The 21773-nt window shown below is 41.7% G+C and overlaps 1 protein-coding gene across 3 annotated transcripts in view; it reads left to right on the top strand.

Moving 5' to 3' along the window:
- vwa3a (von Willebrand factor A domain containing 3A) overlaps positions 1 to 19066 on the top strand; it is a 33199-nt gene extending 14133 nt beyond the window's left edge. For all 3 annotated transcript variants that reach the window (XM_008123203.3, XM_008123202.3, XM_062964435.1), the window contains 22 exons: positions 149 to 287; positions 378 to 481; positions 715 to 795; positions 3336 to 3430; positions 5342 to 5461; positions 6347 to 6421; positions 7060 to 7204; positions 7454 to 7649; positions 8917 to 8987; positions 9773 to 9937; positions 10468 to 10558; positions 11197 to 11307; positions 12110 to 12207; positions 12333 to 12485; positions 12564 to 12672; positions 14309 to 14453; positions 15592 to 15736; positions 15953 to 16104; positions 17431 to 17557; positions 17941 to 18038; positions 18352 to 18405; positions 18699 to 19066. In XM_008123203.3, coding sequence (XP_008121410.2) covers positions 149 to 287; positions 378 to 481; positions 715 to 795; positions 3336 to 3430; positions 5342 to 5461; positions 6347 to 6421; positions 7060 to 7204; positions 7454 to 7649; positions 8917 to 8987; positions 9773 to 9937; positions 10468 to 10558; positions 11197 to 11307; positions 12110 to 12207; positions 12333 to 12485; positions 12564 to 12672; positions 14309 to 14453; positions 15592 to 15736; positions 15953 to 16104; positions 17431 to 17557; positions 17941 to 18038; positions 18352 to 18400 — 2469 coding nt within the window. In that variant the 3' untranslated portion in view covers positions 18401 to 18405; positions 18699 to 19066. The remainder of the gene's footprint in view (positions 1 to 148; positions 288 to 377; positions 482 to 714; positions 796 to 3335; positions 3431 to 5341; positions 5462 to 6346; positions 6422 to 7059; positions 7205 to 7453; positions 7650 to 8916; positions 8988 to 9772; positions 9938 to 10467; positions 10559 to 11196; positions 11308 to 12109; positions 12208 to 12332; positions 12486 to 12563; positions 12673 to 14308; positions 14454 to 15591; positions 15737 to 15952; positions 16105 to 17430; positions 17558 to 17940; positions 18039 to 18351; positions 18406 to 18698) is intronic.
- Positions 19067 to 21773: the final 2707 nt, after the last annotated feature.

Here is a 21773-nt window from a genome sequence, read left to right as displayed (position 1 = left end):
TCGGCTTGATTTACTTTGAGGATAGTCCCGAGAATAAAGGCAAGAATATCCTATTCTGAGCTTCTTTGAGGGAAATGTTAAAATTATAGCACAGATAAAAATGGTTATACTAGTTTCTACACATAACATTTTACATTTTCGTGTCTAGGGTTCCATGGAACGTTTGAAAGTTCCTTCAGCTCTCTGCCTGCCAAAACCCCCAAGACATGAAAGTCCACTTGTGATACAAATTCCAAACCTTTTGACCAAGAGCTCGGCTGAATGGCTGAAAATGAATGGCCTGAAAGGTAAAGTAGGTCAAAGAATTCCATGTGGAATCAAATCCTGACTTAAAGAAAAGGGTGTTTGCTGATCCTCCCCATTCTTATTTGCTGCAGCCAGGAAGCTGAGCCTTTACCAAGTTTTGGCACCAAATGCCTTTTCCCCAGTAGAAGAATTTGTGCCTGTGCTTCAGAAAAGAGTATCATCAACGTTACACGAGGTAAATACAGAGGATCTGGCCTTTTTTGAGCCTAAAGTAATTCAAATGCATCCAAGAACATCTGGAGGGTCATAGATTACCCACCACTCATCTCTAGCAAACATGACCCGGCGATGCCATTCAATTTCTGGCCAGCAAGCAAGGGGCTGGTGTCTGAGTGTCATCCTTGAGGCACATCCTCTTTTTAGGCTTTCAGAACAGCAAGATTAATGTTGTGTTTCTTCTCATTTCAGAAAGCAATGATGCAGTTTGAATGGTATGATGGAACTGTTAAAAATGTTCACGTAGACCCACCAATCCTCTACAACTACCAGGTGATGATTACCAGTCAAGCCTTGCCTGATTTGACTGAATTCCTGATGCACATCTTGATATTGGGTTGTTGTATGTCTTTCGGGCTGTGTGGCCATGTTCCAGAAGTATTCTCTCCTGACGTTTCGCCCACATCTATGGCAGGCATCCTCAGAGGTTGTGAGGTATGGATAAACTAAGTAAGGAGAGGAAAGAATATATCTGTGTAGAGTCCAGGGTGTGGCAAGAGTCCTTTGTCACTGGGAAGCCAGCATTAATGTTTCAGTTAATCACCCTAATTAGCATTGGAAAGGTTTTGTCTCTTGCCTGGGGTCATCCTTTGTTCAGTCATTAGCTGTCTTCTGCCCTCAGAGTGTTGGTTCCCATCTACTGTTTTGATTTTTTAGAGTTTTTTAATACTGGTAGCCAGATTTTGTTCATTTTCATGGTTTCTTCCTTTCTGTTGAAGTTGTCCACATGCTTGTGGATTTCAATGGCTTCTCTGTGTAGTCTGACACGATAGTTGTTGGATTGGTCCAGCATTTCTGTGTTCTCAAATAATATCCTGTGTCTAGGCTGGTTCATCAAGTGCTCTGCTATGGCTGATTTCTCTGCAGTGCCTTTCATGTTCTTTGACTCTTGTTTGGGCAATGCTGCGTTTGGTGGTCCCTATGTATACTTGTCCACAGCTGCACGGTATCCGGTAGACTCCTGCAGAAGAGAGAGGATCCCTCTTGTCCTTCGCTGACCGTAGCATTTGTTGGATTTTCTTTGTGGGTCTGTAGACAGTTTGTAGGCTGTGCTTCTTCATCAATTTGCCTATGCGGTCAGTAGTTCCCTTGATGTATGGTAAGAACACCTTTCCTCTGGGTGGTTCTTTGTCTTGACTCTAATGGCTTGTTCTTGGCCTTGCAGCTCTTCTGATGTCTGTGGTGGAGTATCCATTGGCCTGTAGAGCCCAGTTTAGGTGGTTTAGTTCACCTTGGAGGAGGTGAGGTTCGCAGATTCTTTGTGCACGGTCTGTCAGGGCTTTGATTGTGCTCCTTTTTTGACTTGGGTGATGATTAGAGTTTTTATGAAGGTATCTATCTGTGTGTGTAGACATACAACAACCCTGTGATCCCGACCATGAAAGCCTTCGACAACATCTTGATATTGTCCTGGCATTCAGCAGCAGAGGATTCTGTGCAGCCAAAAGAATAATTCACCAGTGATGCTTTTTTGTGTACACATGTGCATTACAACATATGTATTAGCTAGTGAACATTACTGTGAGTTTACTATTGTTTATACATAAACAATACTAACACACTGAGCGTCAGGTGGCTCAGTGTGTTAAAGCGCTGAGCTGCTGAACTTGCAGACTGAAAGGTCCCAGGTTCAAACCCCGGGAGCGGCGGGAGCGCCTGCTGTTAGCTCCAGCTTCTGCCAACCTAGCAGTTCGAAAACATGCAAATGTGAGTAGATCAATAGGTAACGCTCCGGCGGGAAGGTAACAGTGCTCCATGCAGTCATGCCGGCCACATGACCTTGGAGGTGTCTACGGACAATGCCGGCTCTTCGGCTTAGAAATGGAGATGAGCACCAACCCCCAGAGTTGGACACGACTGGACTTAACGTCAGGGGAAACCTTTATCTTTTTTTATACATAAAGGAATGCGAGGTTGGCTGGGTTGAGTGTACCATCTTGTCCTTTGCCTTGAGACCAATACTGGGAATGAGGAGGCCTTACAGAGCAAAACATTTTGCACCAATCTTTTATAAAAACTTCACATATTCCTGGCTCATAATGCAAATGTGTCCAGTTTACAACACAGAAGACCCAAAACATTTTTAGCAATACATTCTACATACAGTCTATTTGTTATTAAATGCTGCTTTTTCATCAGTGTTACCTCATAGTATCTCTCAGGTAAATAGTGAGTAGTTTTTCAGTGTCTTAGGCTTTGGATTCTCTGCACACATGTCATATTGTATAGACCAGGCATAGGCAAACTTTGGGCCTCCCAGGTGTTTTGGACTTCAACTCCCACCATTCCTAACAGCCCCAGGCCCTTTCTTGAGGCTGTTAGGAATGGTGGGAATTGAAGTCCAAAACACCTGGAGGCCCAAAGTTTGCCCATGCCTGGTATAGACCAAGGGTATATTCGCACTGCATATTCTTAGCGGTTTGATACTACAATGCCTCTTTTTTATGGAATGGTGGGATCTGTAGTTTGGAGGGGGACTAAGGCTTCTGTATTTTACTCCCTCCAGCTGCAGCACTAGACCTTGATGATCCCGGGATTCCATAAGATGGAGCCGTGATAACTGAAGTGGTATCAAACTCATTGTAATTTGTAGTGTGGATGTACCCTTAGTGACTGGAGGTAGCAGCAGTTCTCTACACAGCGGGAGGAAAGGTGAGGTTACAGAGCGACTCCGTTTAGATCTTTGCAGGCCAGAATACCTTCTCTCATCTGATACAGAAGACGCTAACACTGTGCCTTCGCCCCTTCCCAAATTATTGTATGAAATGTCTGTGTAATGATTACCATCAGCTATATCTGTATTGTATTTACAGAAGCAACTCGGAAGGATTGTGAGGCTGTATGAGAGGCGCATTGATTGGCTCTCAATTGGTAGTAGAAGAATTTGGGGAGTGGTCGGAGAGAGGAGGTATTGTGCTTTTCCTTCTGCGTCTGTACCCATTTCTATGAAATAACATCTGAACTTTTTTTCTTCTGCATCTGTTTCTTTTAGTTTTAGTTTTATTATGTTGCCCTACAATAAATCCAGACTAATGTAGAATAGATGAAAGTCAAAGAATAAAACAGCAGGAGCATCATCAGGAGCAATTGCAAAATAAAGGAGATATGACCGTCAACCAAAGCAACTTAATCTAATCTAAATCTAAATCTAATCTAAATCTATCTATCTAAATCTAATCTAAATCTAAATCCATAATAAAAGCAAAAACCTGTATGTGTGTATGTGGCATGGATGTCTGCTTACACAGACAGCCTCCGGCCTCCACAAACGGCTATAGTTTCCAGGGTTAAGAATCTAGCAAGTCACTCTTTTCCACTGACATTGCGGTTACAGCGAGTGCCATGAACATGTATCCCAGCCCCTGCCAATGTCCTTCCCAAACACTACGGCCCACCACCCAAGGAATGCTTTCATTTGGGGACCATTTCATCCCAGATTTTGCTTTTTCTTCCACCACAGGCAGGCATCCCAGGGTTCTCCATTGCTGTGGAATTTGCATGGCCCCGCCCACTGCCCTTTCCTTTCCAATATCTCTGCATAACAAACAGAGCAGAACTGAGCTGCAACTAAACTTACTGGAGGAGTTTAGGAAAATGACTCCACATGGTGGAAGTTGTAGTTCACTCTGCATCAAGTCAGAGCGCTGTCACTCCTACTGGGGAATATAGAGGAGTTGTAGTTTACCTACACCCTATTAACCCAAATAATGATAGCTCTCAGCCATACTTGCTGTGCAGACCCGATATGCCCAGATTTGACTACTGGTGGGTTTGGAGGGGAACTGGACTGGAAGTTGAGGAGTAGTAGGTAGTGGGATTTATAGTTCACCTGCAATGAATGAGCATCACATTTGGCACACAGAGCCCCCATAACCAATACAACATATTGGACAAGTTTGGGGAAAAGGCAGTTATAGTTCACCTGCAGCCATATAAACACTGACCCCCACCGACAATGCACTAGGACCACACTTCACACAAGAGAAGCCTCATGACCTACTGAACATACTGCAGGTATTTGTGGGAAGGGGCCTTGATTTTGGGAGTTGTAGTTCACCTCCATCCAAACACCACTGAACCCAGCCAATGACGAATCTAGACCAAACTTGGCACACAGACTGAATATTGCCTGCTGTGGATACTGATAGATATTTCGGGGCAACTGCCCTGGGAATCTGGAAGTTGCAGTAGTTCACCCCCATCCAGAGAGTAGTGCACCACACGATTCTGGGAATTGTAGTTCACCCACTCCAAACAGAATACATAACATTAAAAGACAAATAATACAATTCTCAAATGACCCAGGCATCGCTGGGTCCCCAAGCTAGTATTGCATAAGTGTTATTTTGAGTCCCAGATTTAGGGAGAATGAGGATTCAAGACCATATGCTCAATAACTTAGGCAAATTAAATGAAACAAAAGCCTTTGCCTGAATTCAAAATGTCTTCAGATTTCATGCCAAGAACTCTCTTTGTTAGAAAGGGCATGCCATACATAGGGCTCCTCAACTGTAAGGATCCTCTGGGTATAATTTTATTTGACTTGGTAAGAGTCAGAGTTATGGCCATTACACTAATGTACTTCTCAAAACTGTAAACTTCATTTTGGGGTTGGACAACTCTTATATCTCCAGATGTTGGGTGTTTCAATTCTCGCCAGTCAACAGAACCAACAATAAGGGATGTTGAAGATGTACCAAATTATATCTGGAGAGTCAAAGATTTCCCCATTCCTGATTCATAGATTCCCTGCTCTAGATCTCCACAGTGTTATTACTTGATGAAATATATGTAGCTGATGTGCATAATTCTCATACAGGGCTGTTATACTTATTGATGTCTCCAAAGCAAACTCCATGTATATCATTCATGTTCAGCATTGCTTGCGACTCCTACTTGAGGAGCAGATGCCAAGCAAGGATTTCTTCAATATTATAGCGTGAGTAACTGTGAAGCAACTCTGTCATTGTGCATGGAGGATAGGTCCACCAATTTGTGCATCAGGAACTTTCTGAATGGATTTTGATTCTACCTGTGTTTACAATAAAAACATAGGGGCAAGGCTGTGGTGCAGGCTGTTGAACAACTGCAATAAATCACTCTGACCATGAGTTCGAGGCCAGCCCATGGCGGGGTGAGCACCCGTCATTTAAAAATAAAAAATAGCCCCTGCTCGTTGCTGACCTAGCAACTCGAAAGATAGTTGCATCTATCAAGTAGGAAATAAGGTACCACTTATAAAAGTGGGGAGGCAAGTTTAACTAATTTACAACCTGGAATGAGGAAGTAAATCAGAGTGGATAATGAAGCAGCTGCTACCCCCTGTGGCCAGAATCAAACATCCCCTCAGAAGAAGGTTAAATTGCCTCTGTGTCTGTGTGTCTCTGTCTTTGTTTGATGTTTTTATGGGCATTGAATGTTTGCCCTATGTGTGTATAATGTGATCCGCCCTGAGTCCCCTTCGGGGTAAGAAGGGCGGAATATAAATACTGTAAGTAAATAAATAAATAAATGTTAAAAATAATTTTCTGAATTAAAAGGCAGTATTCATTTGAATACATATGGAAAGGAAGAGTTGGGGAGACATTGGAAAAGGCTGAGCATTAGGATGTCACTCTTCACTAAGTTTATCCTCAAAGTAACAGTACAACTAGCAATTTTAACAATGTTCATCCCTCTTTGAGAACATTTTTGAAAACTGCCATTTTAGGAGTTTAGGAGTTATTTTTGCACAGAACTTGTACATTTTTGTGTGTAGAAAATACTGTTCATAGTATACAAAGTGCTGTTTTCTATGGACATTATCTGGTCTATGTTTTTGCAGTTTTGGAAGTGGCGTTAAGGCATGGCAACCTGAAATGGTTCCTCCACATCCAGATAATTTACAACATGCCTGGAGGTAAGTAAGTATAGTTTCATTTCTTGCTTTTGAAGTACAGTAGAGTCTCACTTATCCAACACTCGCTTATCCAACATTCTGGATTATCCAATGCATTTTTGTAGTCAATGTATTCAATACATCATGATATTTTGGTGCTAAATTTGTAAATACAGTAATTACTACATAGCATTACTGTATATTGAACTTCTTTTTCTGTCAAATTTGTTGTATAACATGATGTTTTGGTGCTTAATTTGTAAAATCATAACCTAATTTGATGTTTAATAGGCTTTTCCTTAATGCCTCCTTATTATCCAACATTCTGCCGGCCCGTTTATGTTGGATAAGTGAGACTCTACTGTATTGACAGAAGCCCAGATTAATAATTTCACATGGATGTTACCGGCATAAATAAGCATCTGATAAAAAGAGCATATGTGGTGCAAATTCCAGATGTAACACCAGTTTTTGCACATTCATCACAAGTCCCACACACAAAGAGTAGTGACTCACGTGCTCTTCTTACTCTTTTGCTAGTAGGTGACATCTAAAGCTGTTTAAATGAACTGCAATAAATGCTTGAGATTAGAATCATGGCATATTAGAACCTAAGCAACACTTGCATGTTGACATCATTGCTAAGACCTTTCTTTTAGGTGGATATTGGCTCTGCAGTGTGAAGGCACTAGAAATGTTATGGCTGCTCTCAGAAGAGCTGTGGAGGTGGACTTCCAGGAAAAAGACAAACATGAATCTCAGAGCATTTACCTGTTCACCACTGGAGTCCCTGACCAAGAAGAGGTGTGTATGATTCCATTGTTACCTCATGAGATGCTCATCTAGATTTGCTTATTATGTTTCCCATAACTTGCATATTCACAGAGACTTTAACATGGTGGGTAGCTGGGTTTGTTGCCATTGGAGGAAGCCTAGAGAAAATTTGGCTCAGGAGCTGAGGTTCCTCACACCTGATATAAATGTGAAATAATACATTCGTCACGTTAGGCGGCAGTGACAATGGTGTCAGTGACATTTCACGTTGCCTTCCAGCACGCAGTATGCTCTTACATGACTGAAATATGTGGAGGCTGCGACTTGCAACTGCATGTCTGCTTGTTCAGTATCAATGGTTTTCCCTTCGATGGAGATATCCCCCCGCGCTACGCAAGTCCAAATGAAACTGCTGCCGCTCTCAAAGAAATCGTGCAGTCGGCCAATGGGCGCTTTCATTGGTTTGGAGAAACAGGTGTGGTGATGTCCTTCTGTATGCCTTTTGTAGACTTTCTGTACTTTTTCCAAAATTGAGGCCCCTCTTTAATTCCACGGTATTAATTCTTAAAACAAAAATACATGAGTGCTTTCTTTTGCATCTATTCTTATTCTGCCTTGTCCCAACCCCTACGGTAGACATACAGGCAGCCCTCAGTTTATGAACAAGATAAGTTCCTATGGACCCTGTCAGCATAGCCAATGTTTAGAAGTTTATTTTATTTATTTTATTACAATACTTATATCCCGCCCTTCTCACCCATAGGGGACTCAGGGCGGCTTACAATAAAACACAATATAAAAATATTACAAACAATTAAACATTGATTAAAAATATGCATATAAATACACAATTGTCGCCTTTCGTTGCAACCCAACATTGGTCTGTATTATATTTCTTGTCTTTACTGACAATCATAGAATCATAGAATAGTAGAGTTGGAAGAGACCTCATGGGCCATCCAGTCCAACCCCCTGCCAAGAAGCAGGAAATCGCATTCAAAGCACCCCCGACAGATGGCCATCCAGCCTCTGCTTAAAAGCCTCCAAAGAAGGAGCCTCCACCACAGTCTGGGGGAGAGAGTTCCACTGCTGAACAGCCCTTCTCACAGTGAGGAAGTTCTTCCTAATGTTCAGGTGGAATCTCCTTTCCTGTCGTTTGAAGCCATTGTTCCCTTGCGTCCTAGTCTGTAGGGCAGCAGAAAACAAGCTTGCTCCCTCCTCCCTAGGACTTCCCCTCACATATTTGTACATGGCTATCATGTCTCCTCTCAGCCTTCTCTTCTGCAGGCTAAACATGCCTAGTTCTTTAAGCCTCTCCTCATAGGGCTTGTTCTCCAGACCCTTGATCATGTTAGTTGCCCTCTTCTGGACGCTTTCCAGCTTGTCAACATCTCCCTTCAATTGTGGTGCCCAAAATTGGACACAGTATTCCAGGTGTGGTCTGACCAAGGCAGAATAGAGGGGAGCATGACTTCCCTGGATCTAGACGCTATTCCCCTATTGATGCAGGCCAGAATCCCATTGGCTTTTTTAGCAGCCGCATCACATTGTTGGCTCATGTTTAACTTGTTGTCCACGAGGACTCCAAGGTCTTTTTCGCACACACTGCTGTCAAGCCAGGCGTCCCCCATTCTGTATCTTTGCATTCCATTTTTTCTGCCGAAGTGAAGTATCTTGCAAGGTTTTGAACAGTTGCACATATATACTTAGGATGGTCTTTTTCTGTACTTCTTTCAAACTAGGCATCTATGAAAGTGATGATATCAGCCTCATCCTGTCTGAGATGGAAAAAGCAGTCAGCTATTCTCATAAGGTATATTCAAACCTGACTTCTCAAAGTGACTGTTAAGTTCATTAAGCAGAATGGTGGGGGGGGGGCTGTTCAGAAACAAGTGTTTGCTCCACTTTTGAGACATAGTGCCCAAGATGACCCATTTGTTTAGAGCAAGAGGACAAAGCAGGCAGAAGTTTCAACTCCTTATCTTTACTGATTTGCTTGAAGAAGGCAGGCAAAGGAACAACCACAGCAGAGGAGTGTTAGGAAGGTCCAAAAGAGCCACATGTTGGCAGCAATTCCATACTATGCCAACTTTTACCAACTTTTAAATCTGATATCAACCTTGGACACACTCGGGCCACTTCTGATATTCCAGTTATAGCTGCTGGGACAAAACCATACAGCATGAAAGGGAGAGGTGTGTTTCTAACCTGCAGTAGGCCAGCTAGGAAATCACATCCTTCAAAAATACTTCTTTTGCAACACTTGGTCTGCACAAGCTAGGTCATGATAAGGTTAGAATGAGAACAATAAAATACAAACCAGTAAAAACATATAGATGATGGGAAATAAAACAATAATTATCCCACCAATCTGATACAGAAAGCAAGAGAGAATTCAGTTTTTCTTCATGTATAACGCATGTTTCAAGCCCATGCCTTGCATGTTTGGGAACATCTCCACTTTCCTTTCAGATTGGGTGGAAATAGTAAATGTTTTTTTTTCCTTTGTGGTTCAGCCAGAATAGGAACTGCTAATACATTTTTTTCATGAAATCATTGGGAGGGAAATCTAAATGTATTTTGTTGTTTTGTTTTTAGTGTGCCTTGCTAGTGGAATCCCTGAGACAACGAGCAAGAGGCCAGTTAAAGAATCAGTTGATTCCTGAAGAAGAAAACCTAGCAATATTAGAGAAACAGGAGAAGAAGAACAGGCCACAAAAATGGTCGTCTCCAAAACCAACAGCCCTTACCCTTGCCCGAATGGTATGACCCAATTTAAGAAGACGAAGCCTTTCTTAGTACCACCACCACTTTCGTGGAAACAATAGTATATTGATTTATATTTACCCAGATTTGTCCAAAATCCAGTTCTTGAACCAAAAAGTTGCTTTTAATCATTTACAGAATTTACTTTTGACAAAATTACCGTGGTTCCCAAACTTTGGTCCTCCAACAGTCTTGGTCTTCAGCTCTGGCTTGACCAACAGTTAGGAATTCTGGGAGTCCTGTAGGTTTCCCATAGGAGCCCATATGGAATCAGAATTTGATCAGATCCATCAAAACCCTTCTCATGTTTCAGTGTTGTTGGGAATCAGAGAATGCTTTTGGATTTATGTCTCCTTATGCCAGTTCCTGGGAAATGCCTTGCCACAGGATAGCACTGTCCTCATATTCTGCTTGTAGGCCTCCCATAAACAGTTGGTTAACCACTATGAAAAGAAAGCAGATGTAAGCAGGACTTTGGTTTGATCTAACCTGGCTTTCCTTGCATTAAGTACTAATGGTATCTTTAGAGTCTGAGAGACCACCATGATGGAGACAGAAATGGCCGCATGAAAGCCCTCCTCTGGCGTCCACCAAGTGCCAACCCAGAAATTCCACCAGGTGTGTGTAAGTTAGATTTGGAACTGAAAAATTGTGTGTCAATAAAGCATTCTCTCCTGACATTTTGCCCACATCTATGGCAGGCGTCCTCAGATATTGTGAGATCTGTTGGAAACTAGGCAAGTGAGCTTTATATACCTTTGGCATGTCTATGGTGGGAGAAAGAACTCTTGTCTGTTTGAGGCAAGTGTGAATGTGAACATCTCCCAACAAAAGATTCCCCCAGGCAGGAAGCAGCCAGGCTTTGAAGCTGCAAGGCCATTCAATGCTAATCAAGTTGGCCAATTGCAACATTCCACTTGAGTACTTTCTCCCACCCTGGACTCTCCACAGATATATAAACCCCACTTGCTTAGTTTCCAACAGACCTCACAACCTCTGAGGATGCCTGCCATCGATGTGGGTGAAACGTCAGGAGAGAATGCTTCTGGAACATGGCAATATAGCTCGGAATACTCACATTAACCCTCTTGTAAAACAGTTAACCAAGGGGAACCATCTTCCTTCTTCATGCAGTCTTGTAAAGGAGGGAAACGTACATGTGGATTGCGTTCAATAATGATAATAATGACGATGGTGACATACAAGCAGTATGACCTCAGATTTAATACAATAATTCTTTTGCTGTGGTGTTGCAGTACAGTCACTGAGAGAGATTTTTCGGGCAAGAAAAAAACGCAATTCAAAGTCAAAGAAACGTCCAGAGGTCTCACTCTCATTATTTTACACAGACAAAGGAAAGAACATAGGTGGGTATCCCAAAGGCATGGCTTCTTTGTGTGTCTGTGTGTGTGATAAACCAATATTGTTTTGCAATTTTCAGTAATGTAAATGAATAGTCCCTCCTTTTTTCTTGTGACCCACAACTTAATTTTCAAATCTGTGAGTAATTAAATCACTTAGGTCGTAGTGTAGACTCATATAATCCAGTTCCGTTGCAGGGTAGACTCATATTAGTACAGTGCAGTATTTATTTATTTATTTATTTATTTATTTACAGCATTTATATTCCGCCCTTCTCACCCCGAAGGGGACTCAGGGCAGATCACATTACACAGATAGGCAAACATTCAATACCTTTTAACACAGAACAAAGACAAGACAAATACAGGCTCCGAGCGGGCCTCGAACTCATGACCTCCTGGTCAGAGTGATTCATTGCAGTTAATTGCAGCTGGCTTGCTCTCCCGCCTGCGCCACAGCCTGTCTACAATATATGAGTTTATGGCTGGATCTGCTCTGCCATATAATCCAGTAAGGGATCCCAGATGATCTGCATTGAACTGGATTATATGAGTCTACATCGCAGGCTAGTGTCAGAGGATGCAGATCAAACCTTATAACATTTTCCTTTAACATGTTGTTGCTACTCAACACTTAAGCAAATGAAAGGTCCAGATTTAGGTGGGCGCTTGGCCTGAAACAGTGGGTTACTTATGCTCTTAGAAGTCCTAAATGTAATACTAATATCTTGTCAATCTATAGTATGTGTTTTTTAATACACAAAACACTTCCTTTCCTATAGTAGAACATTCCCACTGTTTTTTCTAGGTGCAGTATATAAAAAATATTCAAGCACCAAGTGCACAACGAAGCTAGTTCCCAAGGTCTCTTTGCCTCAGGAAGAAGAAATATGCTCCACCAAGGAGGTACATTTTTCATATTTTGCTGCATTGTTTGCTTTTTCTTTAATGCGCCTAAGGATATCATTGCCTGCTGCGCCCCAAGTAGTGATCATTAACTCAATAACCTGTCATCCCTTCTCTCCTAAAAGTGGTTGAGCAAATTCAGTATCAAGAATTTGAAGCTCGAGTTGCCCAGTCTCGTTTTTGGGCCCGAGAGCAAGCATCAGAAGCACATGGTGGAGTCTTTGCACAAGCAAGTGTCAGCTAAGTACTGCCACATCTTCCCCAGCGTCGAAATGCATGTAAGTCTCATATATCTGGAACCATTTTGTGGACCATAAAATCACTTCTGTAACGAACCTCTGTCAATGATGTTCTAGGGCATCGTGAAACACCTGCAGGTTCAGCTCAAGGATTTGGAGGACTACATTGAGCAGCTGGAAAAGGTGCTACGGCGTTACGTTCGAAGATTACAGTGGCTTCTCTCAGGTGTGTACTATACTTTGCAGTCATTAGAAGTGTAATGAGATCATGTATGGAGTAACTGTAGTTCCTAGCTGCTTTCTGTCACACATGTATGCTCATGCCCCAACCAAAAACAAACAAACAAACCATTAACCTACCCCTGAAAATAAATGCTGAAATTCAGCATGTAGTCTGTGACCTTTTCTGGCATAACACTTTAGATAAACTAAACACAAGTGCTTTAGCATGGCTGGTTAATCACCAACTGCAATAAATCTTACCATGGATTTGAAGAAGAAGAACATTTTATTGATTAGCCCTTAGGCCATATCAAAGTACCAAGCCAAACAACCAGGCTCGAAAAGACCTGGTTACATTCTATACAAATATTAAATAAAACACTTGTAACAATACAATAAATAAATATAATAAAACTGGGTGTGTACATCATATGTCATTGTCACCCCTACAGTTTACCCCTATCAGCTCCACATATGTGGATCTCAATCGTATTGTCTTATTCAAGTACAGAGCCGTTTTATATGTTATTTTTGGATCTTGACCGCACATAAAGTACGTTGTTCTGATGTGCGATTCCCAGTGCATTGTCCGTTTGATATCTGGACCAAGAAACAAATCTCTCACCTTCTGATACAATTTACAGTCAAATAATATGTGTGCTAAATCCTCAATTTCAGGTGCTCCACAGATACAGAATCGTTCGTTATAAGGGATGTTGTTGAATCTCCCATATCTAACCATTGTATCAAGCTGATCAAATCTAGCTCGAGTAAATAACTCCCTAAAGTGTTTTGGCATTTCTTACCAATTGAAAGGTTGGCAGTTCAAAGCTTGGGTCGAGTGAGCACTGGACCTTTAACCCAGCTCACTGCCCACCTAAGCAATTCGAAAACAGCTGTGAGTAGATAAATTAGGTACCACTTAAACGGGGAGGTATTTTATGGCACCATTAAAAAAAGAAGAAGAAATACCACAGAGATCAAAAGAAAGGAGGAAGTCTGCGATAAGGGCTCTTCAACATGGAGGATGGAGCGACAGCACCCCTCTGGCCGAAATCGAGCACAAACTCCATGACGCCGAATATGGGAAAATACCTATATATATCTCACTTATCCAACATAAACGGGCTAGCAGAATGTTGGATATGCGAAAATGTTGGATAATAAGGAAAGATTCAGGAAAAGCCTATTAAATGTCAAATTACATTATGATTTTACAAATTAAGCACCAAAACATCATGTTTTACCAGAAGTTGACAGAAAAAGCAGTTTAATACATGGTAATGTTATGTAGTAATCACTGTATTTACGAATTTAGCACCAAAACATCGCAATGTATTGAAAACTTTAACTACAAAAATATTGACTACTAAAAGGCAGACTGCGTTGGATAATCCATAACGTTGGATAAGCGAATGTTGGATAAGTGAGACTCTACTGTACATACACACACCTCAGTCTGTTGTCCTGTTCTGTCTGTATAATGGCATTGAATGTTTGCTGTATATGTGTTCTGTGATCTGCCCTGAGTCCCTTTCAGGTTGAGAAAGGCAGAATATAAATGCAATAAATAAATAAATAAGCTGAACTCACGGTTTAAAAAATGCTCAGATTTCATTTTATATTATTGTTATATATAGGAAGCCGACGGTTGTTTGGTGTCATTTTGGAAGCGAATGTTTGCCTCCTGATTGATGCATCAGGTTCCATGGAGAGCTCTTTGGAAGAGGTCACCAAAGAGCTCACCTCCCTTATCTGGGAACAGCTGAGGAAGAACAACATGAAGTAAGGATGGTGCTGTAAAGAGTATGTGTCTTTGTTTTGATTTATGGATGACATGTTTGTTTGATTTTGTTTTAGAAGTCATGTTTGGCTAAGTTTAAAATGGGTAAGTATTAGAGTGACAATACATGGGGGAAGGTAACCAGCTCAGCATTCTGAGGCAGGTTACCATAGCAATGGGGGCGGAGCCAACCGCCGTTTGGAAAGAAAAAGAGGGAATGTTTTAAACCCAGCTTAGTCTGTGATTTCTAGTCACAGGGGACAGACTGGTTCCAAGTTTAAGGAAACCAGGGAAGTTTAAAGTTTAGTCTGTGATTCTTAGTCACAGGAGATAGACTGGTTTCAGGTTTATGGAACCAGGGAGGCAGACCTCTAACAGAGCCAGACTAAGCCTCCCTGGTTCCATAAACCTGAAACCAGTCATATTCAAACTAAGCAACATTACCATCTGAAGTAAATAAGAAGAATTAAAAAGAATAAATGATCCTCTGCCTGATATCTCCATAATTGGTGGCAGCGGGGAGATAGATAGATAGATAGATAGATAGATAGATAGATAGATAGATAGATAGATAGATAGATAGATGATAGATAGATAGATAGATAGATAGATAGATAGATAAACATCATCATCAATTCTCCCTGCCTCACATCTGTACAGGTGCTGATGGCAGGCTTCCTATAAGCAACTGGTTAGTGCCTGTGGACACAGAATTCAGGAACAGAAGGGCTTGTGACATGATCCAGCATGGCTCTCCTTATAGTACTCCCCTCTGCTAAAGAGAAGATATTCTGTGATGTCATTTAATTGGGTTTCTTGACTGTCCTGTCTCTTGGCCATTTAAGATTTTGCTTAATTTTTAAACAAATATCAACCGTGTTCTGGCAGTCTTACTTGGCAGTATGGATCATGGCATCTTGCACCCCAGATATGAAGGAAGCACCATAACCCAGAGCTCTTACCCCCATAGATTGTTGTCTTCCTCTGTGACAACCATCTCAGAAATACACAAAAACAAATCACATGGCAGGACCTTTAGCTGGCTCCCATGAAGTCCTGCCTTGAGTTTGTATCTCAGAAATAAAACTGTTTTTACCAGTGATTCAACAACTAAACTGGATTTGACTTGTTCCTTCCTAGGTTCAACCTGATCAGCTTTGCGGAAGACGTTGAGGTTTGGCAAGAGTGCCTTGAGGAGGCCACAGATGAGGCCTGTCATGATGCTGTGCAGTGGGTGTCAATGCTTCACGCTCATGGGAATACTTCCGTCCTGAAGGCTTTGCGGGTTTGTCACGTAGTGGGAGCATTTCTATGTGTATCGGAGTTAACATGAGCTCTGCATTTTGTGCTGTTGCAAAGCTGACATGTCCTGACTATTAGGAAGAGTGAAAAGTTAAGAGTGGCAAGATCATTTTCTATCCAGTTCCTGTGGCATGAAATACGTTTCTCAACTGCTTGATAAAATGGACTTTGTTCAAGCTATGATCTTTTGCCTTTCCAGAGGGCTTTCCTTCTTCAAGACGTAGAGGCTTTGTACATTCTGACGGATGGAAAACCAGATACCAGCTGCAATTTGGTTCTCAAAGAAATAGAAATGCTTAGAAAGAAACAGGCAATTACAATCCACACTATTTCATTTAATTGCACAGACAGGTATGTATTGCTGTGGTGGAAAAGGTGATTTTAGTTTCTCACATTTTTTCCAAAGTCTCATATGTTTTGATAATTTGCAAGGGCCTTTTTACAAAGGACATTGATTTTTTTAAAATTTAAATGGTAACTAATTAATGTTTGTATTGATACACGATACAAACTCCCTCCAACTGTGGTTTTCTTTCTCCTGCAAATGGATAGAAACAAATCCATTAGTATACCCAGTGTAGGGCCTCCTTAGAGATGTGATGATGCATGATATCTAGTGTATTTGGGGACTGTAATGTGGTGTGATGGTTGTGACAGGGAGGAATCCTTTTTGATCCCACCACTGCCACCAAATTGTAATATGGTGTAATGGATGATGGTGTGAGGCAGGGAAATGGTAAATGCTGTTTCCACTGCTGAGGGGATTTTGAATCTTTTAATCCCTCTAGATTATATATATATCACCTTTATATGAGGGGAAGGATTACAGGGGGTGATCTTTATTTCAAGATCCCAGCCTCTGTTTCTATAGTTAGGGATTTTGGTGTTGTTGTTCCCTTTCTGAGGTAAATGTGACTATTATCCTTCCCCAATTAGGTGATTTATTCAGGTAACTGCCACCAACTTGAGGCTTTTGAATTATTACCGATGAAATTTGGCTCCATAGACGCAGATGAAATGAAATGAGTCAGTTGTTAACAAAGAACAACAAGTTTATTGCGTACAAAGCTTATGGTTGCAGGTTGATTGATTAACTTATGGAACTTTAAATAAACAAGTGGTTTAATAACTCTATAACCACCACAACAGTAGTCTTTGGTGTAAATCCACTCTTACTCTCCTACTGATGATACAAATTGTAGCGAACTCTAACCTCAGCCGAGTTCCTTAGTGAAAAATGTTCCAACTACAATAAAATCTCTTAATTTGATCTAATACCGATCAAATCACTGATCACTAGTCTTTTCTCAACTAGAGATCTTCACTAGGCTCCCTTTAGTCTGCCCTGACTAAAGATTCTTTGCCAGGCCTGTCTCTTCAGCCCTTCCTGACTGAAAAGCCTCCAGCCACGCACACACGCTCTCTCACACTCCGGCTTCTCTTTTTAAAACTGCCCTTTTTTCCTTTCCTTGGCTCCACCCACTTATCCCTCTCATGAGGTAGCCAGCTTCGTCTCCATGGTAACAGCACTACTGTGGATTGAAACAAAATGGCTTCTGTTTCAGCTACTGTCAACTAAACACAAACACATACTCCAACAGACAAAATTAAACACAATAACTATGACTTCTCCACAGGGACCATCTCAAAGTACTTGTTTTTTTCCCCCTTCAACAGAGGAGCCAATGACTTCCTCAAGAAACTGGCCTTCCAGACAGGTGGGCGCTACCATCGGTGCCATGGAGATGTGGACGGACAATTGGCAGCGCACCGCTTGCTGTCAGAAGGCTTCAAAGATGAACATGTGTGTACATTTGGCACCCTTTCTTGCATTGCATCCTATTTGTTATCTCTGAAAGGTCAAGCTACTCTTTGCTAGTCCTGAAGTCTTATGGCAACCCCACTGATTTCATAGCATTTTCTTAGGCAACAAATATCCTCAGGCAACTCACATCCCACACTGGGCCATCCCCCATGTTTTGCCTTAGCTTGGAAAAAATATTCCCAATGTGCCCTAGAGTTTGCTGCCAGATTGAATCATCTGGAGCATCCAATGGCTGTGGCTACAGTGGGTAACTCCTTTGGTATTTGCTGGTGTCAAATTCAGTTCCTGGTTGTGTCCACAATATGTTGACGTAGCAGAAAATGGCTTCAAATCCAAATGAATGCCTTGTCTTGTTTTGTCAGGATCCGGTTTTCCCTTTGTTTGAAGGAGATGACTTAAAGAAACTTGCTGAAGAAGTAGCAAAAGCCAGAAGCTATCTAACACAAGCAAGGTTCTTTAGGTGAGACCTTTTCAGTATTGTTCTGTTCGCTTCAGTATTGGTTCTTTATTGCTGGTGGCGCAGCGGGTTAAACTGCTGAGCTGCTGAACTTGCTGACCGAAAGGTTGGCGGTTCGAATCCGGGGAGCAGAGGGAACTCCCACTGTTAGCCCCAGCTTCTGCCAACCTAGCAGTTCGAAAACATGCAGATGTGAGTAGATCAAGAAGTATCACTTTGGTGGGAAGGTAGCAGCACTCCATGCAGCCACCCACATGACCTTGGAGGTGTCTATTATTAAATAAATAATATTATTTAATCCATTTTCTCTTCCCAGGTCACTGTTAGAAAAAAGGAATTTAAACCAAAAGAGCCAATCCTTCTAATACTGGTAGGTTGGTGTGTAGGTAGATGTGCTTTTAATATCTTATTAAGACTCCAGACTAAAAATCACATTTATTGTCTATTGCGGGCATGGACAAACATTGGCCCTCCAGGTGTTTTGGATTTCAACTCCCACCATTCCTGGCCTCAGGCTTAAGCGGTTAGGGGGGGAAAGGAAGGGGCCTGAGGCCAGGAATGGTGGGAGTTGAAGTCCAAAACACCTGGAGGGCCAAAGGTTGCCCATGCCTGGTCTATCGTCTGTTACATCACTAGTTATTTGTTTTATTTTTCTTTCTATAGGTGATAAATATCATTGTTATCCATACCTTTGGAATAGACAAGGCCTGTAAAGAGCTGGATTGCTATCCAAAGAAATTTGCACTAGCCAACACAGTGGATTATTACCTGTAAACAAGACACAGACACCAAGATATCATCCTTCATAATATTTCTTATATTCGGCATATTTTTATTTTTAATTTTTTCTTCTTTAACTATTGTTTCCATATATCTTTTTGTTGTGTTGGGGGTTTTTCCCCCCTAAGTATTGATTCATTTTTGAAGAATCAAAGGGCTGGATTCCTCCTTCATTAGTGAGGCATCATTTCAGTTGCAATGGTTTGTATCAACATAATATTTATGAACAATAAATACTCGACTGATTTGTACTGTATAAATGAATTATTTAATATTTAATATTCCTCTCAGCCTTCTCTCCTGCAGGCTAAACATGCTCAGCTCTTCTAGCCGCTCATCATAGGGCTTGTGTAACAACTGAAAGCCAAATTGCCTTACATAAGTACATGTGGATATATACTGTACCACTAAAAAGATTTTACGCATGCATTTTTGGCTCTTCTCTGGAAGATCCCACTTTTACAAAAAAAGTTATGATTTTTCATATGGTTGTGAATGCCATTTTTCTTCAAAACGTTATGGAAATTTTGGTTTTCCAAAAGGTTAAGATCTCTAAAAGGAGCCTGTCTTTCCAAAATGTTGAACTTGGATTTCCTATCTTGATGCAGACTCATGTCTTTGGATTTGGGGGGCATCTTGTTGTGGCGCAGCGGGTTAAACCACTGAGCTGCTGAACTTGCTGACCAAAAGGTTGCCAGGTTTAAATCCGGGGAGCGAGATGAGCTCACATTATTGGCCCCAGCTTCTGCCAACCTAGCAGTTCGAAAACATACAAATGTGAGTAGAGCAATAGGTACCACTCCGGCGGGACGGTAACAGCACTCCATACAGGCATGCCGGCCACATGACCTTGGAGGTGTCTACGGACAATGCCGGCTCTTTGGCTTAGAAATGGAGATGAGCAACAACCCCCAGAGTCAGACACGACTAGACTTCATGTGGGGAGAAAACCTTTACCTTTACTGTTGAGCCTTGGTTTCCTATCTTGGTGCATGCTATTATTTCTGAGTGGGTTTGGCATCTTGTTCAGGTTTTTTTCTTGAGGCATAATATTTATTCCTTTGGCTGCTCTGCTCTCTTCTTCAGTCTGCATTAAGGTAAAGGTTTCCCCTGACCAGTCATGTCCGACTCTGAGGGTTGGTGCTCATCTCCATTTCTTTTCTTTTTTTAAAATAAATTTTTATTAGTGTTCTTTTCAACATAAACACAGACAAAAACATACAATAAAATAAATTACAGAATTGAGAGAAAAGAAAAAAGGGAAGAAAAAAGAATTAGAAGGGGAAGAAATTTTTAAAAAAAGAAGAAGAAAGGGGTAACAATTAAATAAACCAAAAAAATAACCAAAAAAGAACATGTAAAATACAGTAGAGTCTCACTTATCCAATATAAACGGGCTGGCAGAATGTTAGATAAGCGAATATGTTGGATAATAAGGAGGCATTAAGGAAAAGCCTATTAAGCATCAAATTAGGTTATGATTTTACAAATGAAGCACAAAACATCATGTTAGACAACAAATTTGGCAGAAAAAGTAGTTCAATACGCAGTAATGCTATGTAGTAATTACTGTATTTATGAATTTAGCACCAAAATATCACGATATATTGAAAACATTGACTACAAAAATGTGTTGGATAATCCAGAACGTTGGATAAGTGAGACTCTACTGTATAAAATAAACTTCCAACTATTGCATGGTGTCTTTGGGTCTCACCTTTTCCCCTTTTCCTGAGTTCTTGAATTCATCCTGATAGCCCAGATCATTCCTTTTCTCCTGTTATGAGGTTTTGTACATAATCTAATTTTCTTAGATCTCAAATTAAAATCTTCATTTTTTTCCTCTTTTAAGTATTTTTTTTCTATTTCCCAGTCCATTTCTAAGCCTGAAAAGCTGTCCATAGACACCTCCAAGGTCATGTGATGCGGCTGCTAAAAAAGCCAATGGGATTCTGTCCTGCATCAATAGGGGAATAGCGTCTAGATCCAGGGAAGTCCTGCTCCCCTCTATTCTGCCTTGGTCAGACCACGCCTGGAATACTGCGTCCAATTCTGGGCACCACAGTTGAAGGGAGATGTTGACAAGCTGGAAAGCGTCCAGAGGAGGGCGACTAAAATGATTAAGGGTCTGGAGAACAAGCCCTATGAGGAGAGGCTTAAAGAGCTGGGCATGTTTAGCCTGCAGAAGAGAAGGCTGAGAGGAGACATGATAGCCATGTACAAATACGTGAGGGGAAGTCATAGGGAGGAGGGAGCAAGCTTGTTTTCTGCTGCCCTGCAGACTAGGACACGGAACAATGGCTTCAAACTACAGGAAAGGAGATTCCACTTGAACATCAGGAAGAACTTCCTTACTGTGAGAAAGGCTGTTCGACAGTGGAACACTCTCCCCGGGGCCGTGGTGGAGGCTCCTTCTTTGGAGGCTTTTAAGCAGAGGCTGGATGGCCATCTGTCGGGGGTGCTTTGAATGCGATTTCCTGCTTCTTAGCAGGGGGTTGGACTGGATGGCCCATGTGGTCTCTTCCAACTGTACTATTCTATGATTCTATGATTCATGTGGCCATGGGCATGACTGCATGGAACGCCGTGTGGTACCTATTGATGTACTCACATTGGCATGTTTGCGAACTGCTAGGTTGGCAGGAGCTGGAGCTAACAGTGGGCGCTCACTCCGTTCCCCGGATTTGAACCTGGGACTTTTTGGTCTGCAAGTTCAGCAGCTCAGCGCTTTAACACACTGAGCCAGGGGAGGCTCCAGTCTGCCCTAAAGGGAACATTGATTTCTTCCAGTCCTTTGAGGTCAACTTGGGCCAGGTGTTTTGGACTCCATCTCCCACCATTGCTAAGAGCCTCAGGCCCCTTCCTTTTCCAGCCGCTTAGAAAAGGGTGTTGGGAATGGTGGGAGTTGGGGCCCAAGTCGGTCCCTGGCTGGAGGGGGATGGAGCTCGCCCACGAGGC

Source organism: Anolis carolinensis, unplaced genomic scaffold (genome assembly GCF_035594765.1).
Source record: "Anolis carolinensis isolate JA03-04 unplaced genomic scaffold, rAnoCar3.1.pri scaffold_13, whole genome shotgun sequence".
NCBI classification, from domain to species: Eukaryota; Metazoa; Chordata; class Lepidosauria; order Squamata; family Dactyloidae; genus Anolis; species Anolis carolinensis.
The sequence above is the reverse complement of the archived record's forward strand: the minus strand, read 5'-3'. Positions and strand labels throughout refer to the sequence as shown.